The sequence below is a fragment of the Homalodisca vitripennis genome, chromosome 1, assembly GCF_021130785.1.
Source record: "Homalodisca vitripennis isolate AUS2020 chromosome 1, UT_GWSS_2.1, whole genome shotgun sequence".
Lineage (NCBI taxonomy): Eukaryota > Metazoa > Arthropoda > Insecta > Hemiptera > Cicadellidae > Homalodisca > Homalodisca vitripennis.
The window spans coordinates 70,200,325-70,219,462 of NC_060207.1; the positions used below are offsets into that span (position 1 = coordinate 70,200,325).

Here is a 19,138-nt window from a genome sequence, read left to right on the forward strand (position 1 = left end):
CTGTGAGCCTAAAGTATTATCATTTGGAGGTACCCTACATGGAATTACGTCAAACTGAGGGCAGTAATAAAATATTTGCATTTAAGCAGAAAAAGGTGTAATTGAAAATTGAACTTAAATGTGATTTAATCGCCTGATTTCCTTGACAACCTGTACGAAATTAAATAAGAAGAACTGTCATCAGTATTTCAAATTTATCCTCTCCTCCAAAACTCCTCACTATACAAATTTGGAGTTTCTTTACTTTTTTGCCAAATACAGGGTATTACCATAAAATATCACATTTTAAAAATTGGTGTATTTTTATATTTATGGTAAAATGTTTCAATTTTATCCTTTAAACCCCAATATCAAAATGTACCAATAGGAAGAAACATAAGTACTAAGCTTCAAATCTCAAGGACACTTCTCACGTAAGGATACAGACAAACGGACAGATAACGACACGATATTAAGTCGGCTCTGTCGGGTCCTTATAATTTGAAGAAATACGCAATAATACTAATAAATATTTATAGAGAGATCTGGAAATTTGATCTTTACATGATTTTTTATTAATTTAACTGCATTTAATTATCCAGTCAAAAAACTTAATAATTATATTTATTAGAGTAAATAGATAGGAGAATACTTATTTAAATCACTTTATAATTATTAATTAGCAGTTCAGTAATCTCTAATTAAATTGGGCTTACAAGAACAATTATTTTGCTTGTTATATATTTAAACTTAATTCCCAAAAGCTTATACAACTAACCACTTTTGTTGTGAAAGTTTTCTCATGAAAAGGTTTTTCTTCTTTCAAATAAAATAAATTAGATTATAGTTAACTTCATGTTAAAAAAATAAAATTTAACTTTTTTATAAAGCTCAAATAACATAAAATGTATAACTTAATTCAAAATAATATGTACTGTTCTCTATTATAAAAGAGGCTAAATAAAACCGAAATAAAAACTTCCTGAAAAATTACTTGTACCTCATGTGTCACAACATGTTACTATTGGTACAGACTCAAAGTTCAAAATGTACTCTCACTCTGTTTCACCCAACAACATTAACTAAAAACTTTGTATCTTGATGTATAAGAATTACTCTGACTGTTGTCAGAGGTTTTTTTACCGACCCCTTTCACTAACCAACAAACTATAAACGACGCCTTTGATTGGTCTCTGACTATCCAATCTAAAGGTCAGAGAGAACGAAAGTTAACTCTCATTGTAAACCCGTTAACAAAGTAGACTACCAGGAAACCTGCTATCTTACTGTATCACCCTACATGCGCAAACACCTTCATTTGAAATTGCATAATCTACCTATATTTTGCATCACTAATTAAATTCTAAAATATTTTCGCATATACTTTCTCCTATCAATATTTAGCAAATACATTTTTAATTTGCAATTAATTCAATCTCAAATCGAGCTTTATGATAGAAGTTATGCATAACCTAAATAGACTTTAATCCACTCAATGATGATTCGTATGTTCTAAGATGAGATGAATCCGACACTTCATTATAACGTTTAAACTGTTCAAAGTTTAAAAGTGAATGTATGCAATTGACTCAAAAAGTAGTTGTTAGTTTAGTATAGTCATTGTTTCAAAATTATTTAAAAGGCAATTTTAAACATCCATTACACCTACTTGTTCTTTATTAAAACTTCATGGGATGGTATTTCTACGGATTTCTCGAGCTTTCTTCAACATTTAATATACGACATTTAACACATTAGAAGTTATTTAAGAAAATAATAAAAATGTTAACAACCGGCTGTTCTGGCAGCCAAGTTGACTTAGCTACTTTTAAATATTTCGAAATTCTTTATTGATTTACAGAAAAACTCAAACATTTACATTCTTAATGATAACAAAACCGTACTCTAAAACTATAAACTGTAAAATAAAATAGAATGAGTGGTTAGTTGCGTATTAATTATATCTTTAACATGAGACATAAACCTTAAATTCCATGGCTAACCAAGAATGTCTTTGAGGTTGTAGCCTACACAACACTGGTCTTATGTGTATAAACTCAAATTCGCTTCTCTCCAGCCGGCTCTTAAACAAGCGTCAACTAACCACATCGTAACTAGTATCTTTCAAGTAACACTTATTTATTATCCATTCAAATTAATCTTTTTAGTGATCCGGTCCGGCTGCACAGAGGTTCAAAAATTATATTCGTTGAATATTTCTATATTCAATCATCAACAATCAACGTTCATAACAGTAGTTATTTTAATTAGAATGAAAACGAATTTGTATCCTCAAACTGATGTATATTTTATTGAAAACTACTCATGTTACATCATTTGTTTACCACAGTTTTCTTATCTCACTAACATAATCTATATGGTATGGCAATGAACGAAATTGCATTTGATAACTAACAATCAACTATTTGGATTGAAGTGTCTACAATCAAAAGTCAACAGAATTATTAGTTTGGATACAGTCAATTAATTAATGGCCTTGGAATTATCGTCTTTGACAAATGCTGGAAATTACGATAGCCGTTTTCATGAGCTAGGGTAAACAACGCGAGTGCGAGGTTTTATCGCCAACTTTTATCTTAGACGTTCCTCTCTACTTTTCTACTTCTTTGCTCTATTGTTTTGATCATTACTTTTTGAATTTTATCAATACTTAAATTTATTAGCTATATTGTTTAATATAACAATTTTATGCCAATTTTAGACTTATAAGATCTCTGGCTGAAGTTATGCGCTGAACAATGTGTCAGCTGTTAATAACAAAAGCTCTGTAATTAATTATGCAATGCCGAATGCGAAGGTAAACTGAGTACCTAGCCATTGTATATATGGGAAGCGAGCAAGGATATCAACTATAGCAGGTCGCACCAAAGTAGTCCTTATGACATTTCAGGCGGCGTTGCCATATCTCTGCTGAGCTGTTCTCTGGTGTTGAGACTTGTCAGTAATTCTTCATGTGTGTAAAACTGGCAACAGTATTGGACGTGGATTATAGAGGAGAGATTAAAACCGCAACAACCACCATCGGAATATTTTTGTACCGGACTCTAGTTGTTTTTATTTGCGTATACTAAAGATAACACATCGACTGATTAAAATTGGCAGTCACTATAAAAAGAAATGTATAAGAAACCATTGCCAAATTATTCTTTACGCCTAATTTTTCAAAATAAAATGTCAAACATTATCTCTTGCACTTGTTTAATAGCGTGAAAAATATTACCTATGATTGTATAATTACACAGGAGATAATTCAATCACATGGACGGAGCATGCTGAGACCCGAAATATTATTTGAGGTCCGATCCTAGGGCTGCACCACGTAACTGATTGTTACTATTCAAGTATTTACCACCCAGAACTATCTGAGCCTCTCACTCATCAGATGGCAGTCCTAGCACTCACTTTTTCGTGCTCCAATTTAGCATTGAATGAGTTATCTCATGTGTAACTAATACAATTAAAGGTTTTACTCTTTCATTTGAATTACAAGAGTAGTGCATTTGTATAATATAAATTTTCCTGTCAGGCGCTTGGCAGAATATCAAATTTATAAGAAGCGGTTTATCCTCAATTTGTAGGAACTGGTTTTATTGAGTGTTAGTAATTTAGTGACCACATGCTGCTTCACCCGGTAGTGAACAAGTTTTCTCTACTGTAAAATGTCAAAGATAGAAATGGTAGGTTAGGTTTCTTATTTAAGGAAGGGGCCTTATTGGTAATATTGGCGTCTTTAGGAGTCTACAGTCATTACGGTAAACCCAGTTCTAGTTTTTCACAGGAAATGGTAGATGCAGCTGGTAGATAAATGTAGAATAAAAAAAACATATAGTCTTTACTTTCATTACTTTACGTACGATGTAGTTAAATAACAGAACCACTATGTTGTATTTGAATCTTTTTGTCTTCATAAAATCAGTATAAAAAATAATATTCCAGCACTTGTGTAGCTTCCAGTAAGCGTTACGCTATAAGTTAGAGATTATTTAGTAAGCTCTGGCAGCTAAACATTTGTGTTTAAAGTACACACACAGCAAACTAAAAAGCGAATAAAGGAGAGTGCACTCTTGGGCTGTAAGGTTGTGGAATGTACAATTTTGTACGTATGTCATTCGTTTTTAAAACCCAGAAAATATTTTTACTGTTGACATTTATCACAAGTATTTTATTCATCAAAATTATTATTCATGGAAAATATGTAAAGAACGGAAATAAATGCTGAGAGATAATTAAAATTTATATTAAAGCTTTCTCATCATTCCGTTTTATGACAGCGTCTATCCTCACATGTGAAGACCACACATTGCTGCAAGGACAACGGTACAACTGGATGGGTGCCGATGGGAAGTTATCCTCACATTTTGGCAAGGACAACGGCACAACTGGATGAGTACCGATGGTAATTCATCCTCACATTGCGGCAAGGACAACGGTACAACTGGATGAGTGCCGATGGGAAGTTATCCTCACATTTTGCGGCAAGGACAACGGCACAACTGGATGAGTACCGATGGTAAGTTCATCCTCACATTTTGCGGCAAGGACAACGGTACAACTGGATGAGTGCCGATGGGAATTTATCCTCACATTGCGGCAAGGATAACGGTACAACTGGATGAGTGCCGATGGGAAGTTATCCTCACATTTTGCGGCAAGGACAACGGCACAACTGGATGAGTGCCGATGGTAATTCATCCTCACATTTTGCGGCAAGGACAACGGTACAACTGGATGAGTGCCGATGGGAATTATCCTCACATTGCGGCAAGGACAACGGTGCACAACTGGATGAGTACCGATGGGAATTATCCTCACATTGCGGCAAGGACAACGGCACAACTCGATGGGTGCCGATGGGAAGTTATCCTCACATTTTGCGGCAAGGACAACGGTACAACTGGATGAGTGCCGATGGGAATTATCCTCACATTGCGGCAAGGACAACGGTGCAACTGGATGAGTGCCGATGGGTAATTCATCCTCACATTGCGGCAAGGATAACGGTACAACTGGATGAGTGCCGATGGGAATTTATCCTCACATTGCGGCAAGGACAACGGTACAACTGGATGAAGTGCCGATGGGAAGTTATCCTCACATTGCGGCAAGGACAACGGTACAACTGGATGAGTACCGATGGATTGCGGCAAGGACAACGGTACAACTGGATGAGTGCCGATGGGAATTTATCCTCACATTGCGGCAAGGATAACGGTACAACTGGATGAGTGCCGATGGGAAGTTATCCTCACATTGCGGCAAGGACAACGGTACAACTGGATGGGTGCCGATGGGAAGTTATCCTCACATTTTGGCAAGGACAACGGTGCAACTTTATGAGTTCGGAATTCATATTCATCTGATCACCCACAACAGCCTTTGACACTAGGGGAGTCCTAGCCACTGCAACAGTACCCACCGTAGGCTAGACCTATCGACCCATCATTTTACCCCATTATCTCGGGGGTTGCCCAGGTGTACTGTCAGAGACTGTATGTTCAACTGGAAGGTGCAAGCTAGCTACAAGTGAACCCTACTGGAGAACAGTATCCTCCGACATGATGTTTTCCTAAATATAAGTAGATTCTTTGCAGAAAGCAATTACTGTTTTTATTACAGTTTGAAAATGTTGTATGGCCGCCATTTAGAAACCTGGTATGATATTTTTCTGAAAGTTTTCTTAATATCGTGTCTAAATTAGACAAAATATTGTGGTAGGTTTTTACTTTATATCTTTATTCGCTTGAAATGTATAATTTTATTTTTTTAAATAATGGACAGACGGACAGTAAAATAAGCAAGTTAGGACTATATTTTATTTAACATTTCTTACTTATTTTGAACTGACGAATCTAATGGTAAAATTTGAATAAGTAATTTGTGGACACCCGGAATATGGTCATATGAGGATCTTTAATGAAATTTTACTTTAATTGATTTTTTTCTCATTTCACCATATTTTAATAGGATTTCTTACCGTCTCCATAAATAGTATAGGAAAAGGGATTAAAATCGTATCCCTTATTGGACCATAAGATGTCAATAAGAAGTGGGATATGTCTATCTGCGAGTGCGTGCGAGTTCGAATGTGCTGACGAACAGTCCGTGTTTATATAGTTAAATGTACATGTAAATAGTAAAAATTAGGAGAGGAATTTTTGTTCCATAATTTTGAAATGTATTACGGTTTTTTATCTTTAAACTATTTTTTAAATATAATAAATCCATAATTTTCCAAACAATCATTCTAAAACTTGACTGCATTTTTACTACATATACCATATAATATTTTTGTAACAAACTGCATACATTTTAATATTTGCAATCAATTATTTCTTATATTTAATTACACAGTTGATAAAATTCAAATGTAAGTGGGATAAAAATAAAATGGCGGTCACGGGTTGTCTAATTCCGATTATACTTGGCATTATGTAAACTTTCTAATCTTGTCAAGCACTCTTTGGTTTTTTCTGGAAGATTTTCTTGGTTTCCTTTACTATAATAGAAGTTTAAGTATCAGGCATTGATATCACGCGTGTTGAATGCACTAACGTAAAAGTAAATTTAAAAAAAAATAAAGTTAAATATAAAAATACCATATAGAAGATAAATGTTTGCGGCCACCTTAATAAATTTGACCTCACTTTCTTGGTATAACAAGTTCTTTGTATGTCGCATCGCGATGTCTAAGTATATTTTTAAATGCGAATTGATCCACTGAGTTTAGTTAGACTGCTATAAATAAATCACAATGCTTGAATATGCTCTTATGGTTTTACTAGTTATTGCTTTACTAGTTACCAATAGTTATAATTTATAATTAATATTATATTTATATCTATGTAATACATAATATAGCTACTATGATGTATTCATATATATTGAAATAATGTCTAGCCTAGAAATGATTTCTCAAAAGATGTTTGGGCATTCTTTAGTTTTACCACGGAGATTCTGGTTTATTGTTTGATTAAAATGAAATCGCACTTCCAATACCAAATTCTTTCATTTTCCTTTTAAAGATGATCTAGAATTATTGAAGAGGTTAATATGGGCATTAAATGACACAGAATGATTCCAATACCTCATCACATCAGACCTCCTCAATATACTCGTAGTATTTAGGTACTGGAGGCACCTAAATAGATTAATCTCTGTCCTGAAAATGGGTTCTTCTTCCCAATTCCATACTTTCTTTACTCTCTCTATTAGCTCACCCCTTCTCCTTTGTATGTCTTCCTCGACTGTAAAATCTACAACCTCATAAACTGCTAAAGCAAAACTAACCCTCTGCGAACGCGGGGCCGAACTAAGATGGGGGCAGCAGCTGGAGCCACAGCGACAGGACGCAATGTGACCTTGATATCAGCAACAATCAGTATAGTATAGTACAACGCTGCGCCGCTAGAGCGCTCCCTCTGTCTACCTGTCGTCGCTGGCTGCTGCTGTCAGTTCAGTCCGTGTTGAGTTGGCGTCTGATGTGTGTGGAGAACAGTAGTGCGAGATGACGATATCCTACTCTAGGCTGGTAGCCAATGGAAGCAGTTTCGGCTGTTTTTGGAGTATACTAACAAAGTAAGTTTTATCGTAATAGTTTTATGTTTTCTTCTTTTTAAGTTTGTACTGTATTAGTACAACATTTAATAGGCTTTAACTTGGCCGTAATTGCTATTTGTTTTTGTACTACATTATATTCAGCTTTAAATGTTTTATCTTTAATATAAACCGAGCACCAGTGAGATAGGGGTTAGGAGTATCGTATGGCTGCCCTTTCTAAAGTAAATTTGTATTACCTTCTATTACATTTGAATATTGGTTAAACTGTAAATAATATGGTTTTTCGTAGTGTTTTTTTTTTAATAAAATTATATTAATTAATTTCGGAAATATGTATTCTACAAATCGAAAAAAAATCACTTTATTCTTTCAAACTGCCATCTATCATTGTCATACTGTAATAAATATAATTTACACTAAAACATATGGATCAGTGTAGTCGTTCAAATCTCTACTAAATTAAGTGTCATCTATATGTACGTTAAAATTGGCAGAGTTCACAAAAAATAATTAGGCCGCTGTTATATACGAATAAGTAAGTAAAACTAGGTTTTGTAAATATACAATTTGACGTTACATTCTCAAAGCTAAAATATTAATTAAAGTAACATAAAAGTACAATAATCATTGTTTATCGCTTGTTAGTCGGTACGAAAGAATATATCCATAATCACTTTTGTAAAAGTAATTCTATTATTCTCGATAGGTCAATTTAAAGTATAATGGATTACGGAAATGTGCCATATCTTCGTGTTACAACACTATTATCACTGGTGTTGTCTCACATAACAATTACAAATGCCTGCCAATCTGCTATCCTTTTTCCACGTTTTCGCTCACAACCTCTGTTTGACGTAATATATATGCTGCCTGTCTTCAAATTCACGTGTTGCCTGCCATTCATGGAACAATTACTCGATGATCATACACATAAATGGAACAGCTGTTTAAACACTATAGAAAATCGCCTGTTATAGTTCTGCGAGCAGTTGGCGTACCAGAGCTAGGCGGGCGGCTGTGGCTGTGAGACGGCTTACAATATACTTGCATAATGCGGTCCTGTACGACATAGGCACGATCCTACCATTACTGTACCACGTGAACATGAACTCCACATTAACATATACCTACACACATAATTACTAATTCATGTGCTCCTCTTGTTTCTTAATTCCATCAAAGAATATAATTTATTTTTATATTTATTTGTCGCTCTAGCTTAGCCGTACTTAAATATAAAAAATTTACAGTTGGCTTTAAAATTTATGTGGGAGAATGATTTTTAAAATTGGAAAGTAAGGTATTTGGAGGTAATTTTAAAAACACTTATTAATTACACTTTGATTGCTTACGCCACTAATAGAGCGTAGATCATAATATATAACATAAAATATAACTGAAAAATATTTACTTATTAAATAATAATTAATACAAAATATTTTATTTGTAATTTTAAATAGTAACATTTTTTAAGTACTCAATGCCAACAAATTAACTTTTTATTTGGCTAAACATGCAAATCATACAAATGTGTATGTATATACAATTTTCTCTATGTATATAATCATTTTCATCTGTGGTTTAGTAAACAAAGGCAATTAACTGAAAACAAAATGTGTATAACCGCAAACATCTCTACTGTCAGTCTCGTTTAAATATAAAAACGGGATCAATTTGGGCAGCGTAATTGCTCTATAGGCATAACGAAATAGTTTTTTGTTTTACTTTTTTAAGCACAGTTGCAATTACGTCTTAAAATTGCAAAAAAAAAAAAAAAAAACAATTGCATGAAATATAACGATAATACTAATGTCAGGCACTACTTGTAGTTTATGAACAACAGAATAGGGAGTATAGTAATAAACGAGAATATAGAAAATACTATTTGTAATTTGTATTTGTCAGAAGGAGGCTTTTAGAGGCTAGATGATGTTTTTATTCTTACAATATTCCTCTGCATAATTTACCATAATTATATATAATATGTTAATACTCTGTCAATTTTGAAACATGTGATGACTGTAACTTGCAGAAACAGTGAGAGTAAGATATCATACAAAGGACTGTCGTTTATCCAAGAAATTTCTTTATTATTTGTCTCAAAACTAATGTAGTATATGGGAAATTGAATGTATCTAGAAATCCATTTTAAAATAGAAAGTAAATGTATGTTGTAATATACAATACACATGCAATGCAAAACAAAAACGAATGTATTTAGGTACTATAAAAAATAAATATAAATATTTGAAAGTCATACGTTTAGTGGCGTTTAATTTTCGTCCACAAATTCTTATAATTAAATTATACTAATAAAAGTGTACAGTGATACTATTTTAAACTTTTCATATTATAAAGAGAGATTGTTATCGTATATGATATGACTTTCCTTATACGATAGCATATACTTCTTTACTAACTGGCGTATATTTACGTGTCGTCGTTCTTGGCAGCTACGATTACGCAAACAATCTGAAGGTAGACTAATTTATATTTTTTTGTACTGGACAATACTTAATTGTGTTTTAAACGTTCAAATTTTGTGTGAATTCCGTTAAATGTAATTTAGACCACTAAAGCTTTTTACTATAATATAGCACCTATTTTTTTCATTCAGTGACGTATATTTATATCTCGTATATTTACATTTAGAACTTGAAAACTACGATTTTGCGAACAAGCTGAAGATCCACTAATATTTTCCCCTTTGTATTGGACGAAAAATAATTGTGTTTCAAACATCCTAATGGTTTGCATACTACTATATGTATGAATATATCGTGGACTGAACATTTTGTTATTATTATATAGACTTATAGCTCTAACTTCAAATTTTAGTGGAATACGTTTTAATGATAGTGATTTAACATGGATTTTAATTCATTATAAAGTATGTGAAGAGAAGATTTTAAAAAATCGATCAATATTGTAGCAGTGTATTCAAAAATGTTAATAGAGTTCTTATGGAAATAATAGTGAGAACATAAAAGAATGCCTTTATGCCTAATAAATAAGAAACTATGAAGTGACGATATGGGAAAAGCGTCTTAATATACGTAATAGTGAAACTACCTTGAGTTATACCCCATAAGACCTGCTTGTAAACCTCCATCACTTCTACACCGTTATTTTGTATCATAGACAGATACCCTATTTTGTATATATGAATGATTAATATCATCATTCATATGCATTTAGCTTTTTTGACTTTTCTAATAATAAAATGCAAACAGGTCTGATATTTAAAAATTAAAAACTACTAAATATACATGCAAATATATAAAAACGTTTGTAGGCTTTTTGATTATATCTCTCATAATTTTACGACCTTAAATAAGACCGTAGGTGTGTTTGAGGTTTAAAAACCACAATCACTTCATCGTTTCTGAGCTGTTAAACTTATTTCATCTGACGAGGCAAAATGTCTGTCGTCGAAAACTACATCGAGGTCGATCTCTTTGGAAAATGTTAAGCAGGAAAAGCCCTGCAAGTTTATCTCGGAATGAATGGGATTGAACATGAGACCTCCCAAGTCTGAGGCAGTCGTGTAAACCCATTCGGTAACGTTCCTCATATTAACGGTAAACAGGAAAACTCTTTACTAATGTGTGAAAACAAAATAGCTCAATAACATTGCGACAGTCAACCAAACCAAAATGCGTAAAATAATAATTATTGTCTGAAACATTATAGTTGTACATTAACCGTTAACTGTGGCCCATTACAGCTTAAACTTTTCAAGAGAATCTTTTGGTTTAATAAAAAAAACTGCGAGATTGGACATATGATTACATTGAACAGAATTTATACTTCGTACATAGAGATGATATATTACAGTAAATGGTGTGACTAACCATTTGCTGCAGCGAAGTAATTTTGCAACGTTGTACCCAGATCGGGTTAGTGTTAGCCTAGAAACTGGTAACTGCGACTCGGTACCGCTAGAGTTTGGTAGTGAACTTATATCAGCATTGGATGTCTCATCCATATACTACATATATTCTGTAGGGAGTTATACTCAAGCATGTCAGGAAAGTACGTTTCAATAGCAGCCTGCACTGTTTGAACAGACAAAGAAATTATAGGTATAGTGAGTGCGATACCTGAAGTGACATAGCAATAGGAAATTGTAACTGCCTTAGAATTGTTTCTAATTTTTTATGCAAACCACAAAAATGTTTGTTCCAGAACAACATCCCATGTTATGTAAATTGTTCTTATGAATTTAGTTTCTTGTAATTTTTTTCATTAATGGTATCCATGTAATATTTTCACTCCTGGGAACAATAATATGACCCAAAAAGTGAAAATTAAATTGACCTATATTTTAGAGTAATTTATAAAATAATAAAACAGTCCATGTTTTGATTACTGATACAAAATTTGGGAGGTTTTAGTATAATTATCACTTAACACATTCCAGACGCAACAGCTTGGGAAACGAACCCCGTGTCTCTAAACCTTTCGCTCACTGGATGATTACAGTTCACTTAAGGGTATGCTGTACATCTCCTCAGCAATTTGGAGGACTTTATATCTCCTCTTGACTCCGCAATTCTGTCCAAACAGCCATCCATCAAGAGACAAACTTTTGCCAAACTTTCACACGAACCAATGAAAGGTACTTAAATATTCGCACATTACCTTCAATCAACAACAGCAGGAGCAGCAGTGGCGGCGGTCGATTGTCCCAGAATCCGCGATAATCTGCGGTTTGTGGCTCCGTCAATTCAGATCCGACCTTGGGGTGGTGGTGCAACCGGCGTGTCTAGGGCTAGAGAAGAACTATTTAAATCTGGAAGAAATTAGAAAAAAAATTAACGAGGAATGATACTAGTTATTGTAGAAGACGCCGGACAACGGGACGTTTCTGATCCTTTCTGAGGACCAAATGTAGTTATTTAAAGATACTGAACGTTTATTCTCATAATGATACAAACTTATATCTTTTTTACTTCCGTAAAGCATGATTTTCTCTAAACTGATTATAGTGTACTTGATGTCTAATAGACTACATAATGTGATAGAATAGTTTATTTGTTGATTGTTTTTATAGATATAACCTTTAAAATAACTTCTCTGAAGAGAGAAGAATATTACATAACCTCTCTGAACACTCGAGGACATATAGGCATTAAAATTATTTTGATAGTTTGATCATGTTTAAAGATAATTTTAGAAATTGCCATGTTTCTAAATGGTTAAACCTCTTCACTCGGATGTTCGCTCCAGCGATATCGTGAACCATCGTCTATTCGATGTTAATACGGCTTTAGTATTCAGTTATTACTATAACCTGTTAATTAAGGTATGAAACTTTGCCAAAGCTGTTCTAACCTGGATATTTGAAAAAGGGCAAAGATTTCAGACGCCGAACTAAGAGAAAAGTGAACTAGAAACATTCAGCCATCACAAATTCTTAACAATATTTTATTTTTACAAAGGAAAAACAGGCTTCAGGAAAGTTACTGAAGTATTTAATGAAACGTAATTGAAGAAAATTTTTTGTTTTTCAAGTAAAAATTATTGAAGGAAATATGATTTTTAAATAAAAATCATTTCATTGCCTTCGTTTATTTTCATCGTATACACCCACTATATATATAAAAATTAGCTGAGAACGTATTTTGCCAAGTTTAACCTTTTCAACAGAGAACTTTTGTAATACATGAAAATAATAAGTGTAGCAAAATTATAAATACTTTCATTCACGACTTGTCATTACCAGTTCGTACTGAGGATCTCATACTCTTAGCAGTATTTTAGAGCAACATAGACGCCTGAGATTAAGCTTTTATTAGGCAAACGAATTGAAGTACTGAAAGCAAAGTAATCGTTAGTTAATATGTACATATTTGAAAATCTTGTATTTATTTCAAAATAATGCAGTTTTCGGCATATTTCATATTCTCTTTGTCAATTTATTATACACACCGACGTCAAAGGAGAACGCAAAATGAAATTTCAAACTATAATGCTGTATTCAATTGCATAACAAGATATAACATAATCTCTGCATTTCCAATAATGGGATTTACTTCACTTCTCTTCACTTTAATATTTTCTTAGGATCTTAGACATTACAACGTGGCTTCTCTGCCCATTTCTTGAACTAGTCCAAAACTTATATTTCTTTTCCAAAAATAAATTCGTATCTTGACTAGGACAATTAATCTTATCCACAGAACACTACTGCCTCTTAATTCATAGTTTGATTTGAGATTTTGAAAATTTAAAGAAGTATATAAAAGGTAGTAAAGTTGTTTGATCGAAATCGTCGTTAATATGTTTATTTCGGGAACGGTTTGACAGTCAGGTAGATGTTGTTCCAAGAATTATAGACGCTATTTCATGCTTAACAATTTTATTAAAAACGACATAACCAACACAAAAATCGTGTTTCCACAGTCGTGTCCGCGTGCTTCGAGATAATTTCACTCGACACCACAATTTCGCGGTGACCTTGCAGTCGGAGCAGCCTGGGGTCGGGAATAATGTTCGCGGCCTATTCTAGAAATTTATAGGCAGTTATAAGGAAAACATTGTTATGTGCTTCAAACCTTACGATTTTATTTGAATGTTAAAAAAGTACTAAAATCCAATCCTTTCCTTCGGTAACCACCGTGTATCCCAATATGGTTGAAAATCATGATTCTCTACACTTTTAGTTATAGTTCAAAACATGTAATATTTACATTTAAATAGGTGTTTTATATCAAACTTTGTTGAATACGTTTAAAAATTTGATAACGTGGGTTGAAACTATAGAAATAAGACTGACTCGGTGTTTGGTGGCATAACTTTTTATTAATTTCATAGTTACAGGTCGCAATACCTTCTTTTTAGTCAGTAAAAGTAGATAACAATAGTTTTATATCAACACACAACAAAGCTAATTCATATTTTTCGGAAATAAAGTACATATATTATTAATACTAAATTTATGCACCGAACTACTTAACCTAAAAGACTACAACTGTGACACACGGCGCGGCGGCGGGAATATGTTTATCAGCTGTTTGTCTGCTCGTTATCAGCTGAGCAACTGCAGCAGTAGCACACACAGGACACGCGTGGCGTCTGGTCTCATAGCTTCTGCTGAACAGACAGTACAAGTCTTTGTTACATTTACAAGGAAAGTTTACGTAACTCACCGGTATGTACTTTCGGCTTTCATTCTGTTATTGGCATAAAACAAGAAGAAGAATTCAATCGTGTCTTTTACTTTCATAAAAACTGTTTACCATTCCGCATCAACAACTAAGCGAGTTTGTGTGTGTAAAAGATAACTACTGGAATTGTTCAGAGATCAATCAATATTTTTAACAACTTAACGTGAAGAAACAATTTTGAAATTCTCTGATTTTCCTTCATATATTGGTCTTCAAGTGTAACACATTAAAGCAAGTTTATAAATTCAGGATATTGAAAAATATTAATTAAGTTAAATAGATTAAACACATCTTCAATATGAAAATAATTTTATTTTAGTTTTGGATGGTTAAATGAATAAAACATTTTTACAAGTAAAACAATGTATTTGTGTTGTTGGATGGACCCGATGCTTCTAGGTGTCAAACGAGACAACTCAAACAAGTATTCCCTCCATTAAGGGAGCTATTTGATGTGGTTCAAGTATTCTATTGATAATTAATTGATAAATATTAATGAGTGTTATCAATAACTGTGAACTATAACTATGTTCATAGTTATAAAGCCAGCGCTCTTATTACACCTTTCTTCAGCATCAATAAAAACAAGTGTGGTGATAAGAATCATTAGTGTGTAACATACAAAGTTTTTTAATCTAATTTTCATCAATAGTACTTTTCATTCATTAACATTCGAAAATTTTACTCACGATGAAGTACGGTTGTGTTTTAAACGTAATTCAGTCATGTCATTACCAAAGTGTTCACTAAACAAACAACTTTATACCGTTATGTCTAATTAAAGCAGTGTTAATTGCTTAACTAGTATAGACCCTCGGCTCTTACTAGTGTGGCCTACACGCGTAAAAGTATGATAATTTATTGAATTACTATTTAGTGTGGCAAGTAAAGATTTAAAATTGTGATTTTTACTAGTTTAAGACGATATATCGTCTACTTGGTAATTAATAATTAATTATTGAACGCAATTACAAAAAATGTAACAAATTGGATCAGCATCAAGTGCTTTGTAAACGTGAAAAAAACATTAAGAGATAGGTAATTTTCCAACGTTAACAAAACAAATTTCGGAAAAGGAATAATAATGAAGGATTAAACAAATAATAGCAATGACGCTGGTACCCAAAGTTCACCCTTTTCATTTTAATTCACCCAACGTTCAAGCGTGAAATGGGTGAATGTGGTTTGCTGGCTCCGCAGCACACGTAGTTTTGTTAAACCATCTGCAAAAAGTAATATAACCATCTGACAATTTCTCTAACCCAACAAGACGTTAGACTAAACACTAAAAACGATGATCTCTTAATGAGGTGGGGAGAAAATGATGAACCTAGCAATGGCCTGCTATCTTACCATAACTGCAAATAACAGAGTAGTCTAAATCCACGTTTACTTGTAGTTTTGGTTTAAACACGCCAACTAGGTCAAACTTGTAGTTCCTGAACAATATAGTACACAAGTAGGAAGTACTAATAGTAAACAAATATCACCTTAGAAAAAACAAACAGATAAGAAACTTTATCAATGACAGTCATTCACGAGACTGGGTTATCAGTTCTTATCTTCTTGTCCGTTGACACACTTACGCATGCACAATTACATAGTAAAGTCACTCATTCCGTGCCGATTGCTCTGCTCACTTTCAGAGTTAAATTCCGAATATTTAACCTTCCTCAGGGAGGTGCGATTGGATAAATTTTTATTTAAGTTCATTGTCACAGACATTTGAAATTAATTGATTTACGAGAACGGGACAATTTTATGTATTACTTCACAGACATTTAAAGCAATAATTTGGGTCATGAAATCAGGAAAAAAATTTCGCTGAACGTAAGCATATGTTTACACTATGTAAATTATTTTCTTAAATAATATTTAATTAAAAATGTTTTTTAAATTAAATTAAATTTAAAAAAATAGTGTTTCTATTGGCGAAAACTGCATCAAGACATGTGATTATCCTCTTATATATATATTTATTACAAAAATATTATATCATCAGCCGTTCTCTCTCTATTATTCCTGGGGGATGGTCTTTTGTTTTCCTCTCTTCAGGGTAATTATCTCAAAGGGCTGTAATCATGAAATGAAAAATAAATAACTAAACAAAAAGAGCATCGCATTACCACCATGTTGTAAAATATTAAAGAATTTATATAAGATTTGTTATATATAATAAGGAAAATTCAATAAAAGTGTAATTCCAACAAAGATAATAAAAAAATAAATAACAATACATCTTAAGAGTAGTATGCTACTAAATATATTGCGCTCATCGCCTATAGAGCTCTGAGGCCTCTCATATATAAATAATAACAGTTTCATAAAGTTAAAAGTACAAAAACCAAGATAGTATCCTCTCTGGATCGGGAAAGATCATCATATGATAAGGTTTAAGATTCAAAGACACTCGATCCATAGAGCGGATGTATAGGGTCTGTAAAAAATCCTTATAATATTATTATCTGATAATGTCAAATTTTACGTTAAAAATTAAATTGGTACTATTTATTCATATATATTATATATATATATATATATATATATATATATATATATATATATATCTTTGTAAATTCGGACAATACGCGCTACTATACGTGTAACTAGCCTTGGCCATTCATTGTCTATCGGCTGACTGGACCCTTTGTGCGGGCGGAGCAGGTCTGCCACAATTGCTGCAGGTGAAAGTGTCGATGCCGCCACTATCGCGGTTAGGCAATTCACTCCACATTCTAACACAGCCACTACTAAGAAGTCATTCATGAAGGATATTAGGACACTATGATCTGTATCTTCACGAAACCGTGCCAGTCCGACTATTGGAGCATATTAATTGCCGGAAATCTGCTAACGTCGGTCGCTTTGAAATCCTCAAGGACGAGGGCTTGTACCGTGTTGCAAGAAGGACCTCAACGCTTCGACCGACTCGTTCTTTTTATGTATTTACATACGAACGCCATTTCATTACGAAGAACCCGAAGAATCATTTTTGTTTGTCTCCATTAGTCATCTGGAGCAATATTCGTAATTATATGTACCGTTTATTGTGGTAAAGTAAATGTAATTACTAGTCTCACTTTCTTCAATTAATCGACGCAGAAAGTTCACTGACCAAACTTGTTCCAAGTGGAGTTGACAAGGACTTGCCATTCTTAAAGGTTCAAACATTAATCGAGACAATTATGTAATTAACAGCTTGCTGTTTTTGGGCCGTGTGATCGTATTCAGAGGTAGGGAAACACAGTAATCGTTGTAACGACTAATTGTTCACGTACTCGACTACAGTAGTTGATCATTGTGGCGTGGCGAAGTAATTTATTTAATGTCGCCTCTTGGTCGCCGTGTCGTACTTAATTAAACAATTAGTTACGCAAGACAGCGATGTTGTCGTGGTTCCCAGCCGTTCCGCTAAGGGTCATGTCCTCTAGGACTATTCCTCGACTAAGTAATGATGTACGTATTGACAGTGCTGGAAGACAATAAATTAGATCTTCCGAATTGCAAGCTTTGTCACAACCTTTTTCCGGCCTTATCAATCAATTAGTTTAAATTACATTTTTTTAAGTGTGTGTTTACTAGTATGTCGGAATTGTTATATAATAAAACACTACTATTGTAAATTAGTTTAATATTACTTTGGTTACCCGGTAGAAAAAATTCAACACCAGAGTCACACTTATATTTACATATTGAATTTGCCAATAAACCGGTTGTGTTGTTTATGACCTTGCTGCAGTGGAGACGCGTGTGCGGGAAGTCCAAGTGTCATATACGACTGGGCGCAGTTCTAAAGATGCAGTCATTTAACAGTCAGTCAGTGAGGTTACGTCACGTGACCTCTGACAACCGGGTCACGGCCGTATTATCCGAATTGCGCCTCTAAAGATAGGACTGTTGCAAGGGATTTAATTACAAGATTCATTTGTTCCATTTTGTGCATCCAAGTTAGAGTCAACAAGGATTGTTGATACCGCTCAGATATCTCGGTAGTTGAAGTCTCTCTTGCAATGAGTATTGTAGTGTTATTTCTTTTTTATTTTACACGTAAATAATTTTTCCCTATAAGAATTAAGTATCCTCTGAACTCTTAGAAGTTTTGATTTCTTAATTTTTTTAAATTTGTCAAAACAATTTCTTATGTGTAAAAACAATTTTCAATAGTAGTTTTAATACAAAATGAGGATGAAGGATAAAATAATTCTTTCTTTATTATACGGAGGAAACGTTCAAGAATCAGTTGTCGAATGATAAGTAAATAATCGATTACATGAATTTTCCGACGCTTTGGAAGTACCTGTACTGTCTACAATACTGGAATTCCCAGAAACCTTCAAGGAAGTCTGAAGGAACTATTTGGAAGAAATGAGTGTTCAGGATGCCCTCGGTATTCTTCCTCGTGTGAGCCT

The 19,138-nt window shown here is 33.4% G+C and overlaps 1 protein-coding gene across 4 annotated transcripts in view; it reads left to right on the forward strand.

Annotated features, from left to right (window-relative positions):
* Nucleotides 1–7,433: 7,433 nt before the first annotated feature.
* The window catches only part of LOC124364050 (bestrophin-2), a 147,950-nt gene continuing 136,245 nt past the window's right edge, over nt 7,434–19,138 (forward strand). For all 4 annotated transcript variants that reach the window (XM_046819260.1, XM_046819263.1, XM_046819258.1 and 1 more), the window contains exon 1: nt 7,434–7,575. In XM_046819260.1, coding sequence (XP_046675216.1) covers nt 7,505–7,575 — 71 coding nt within the window. In that variant the 5' untranslated portion in view covers nt 7,434–7,504. The remainder of the gene's footprint in view (nt 7,576–19,138) is intronic.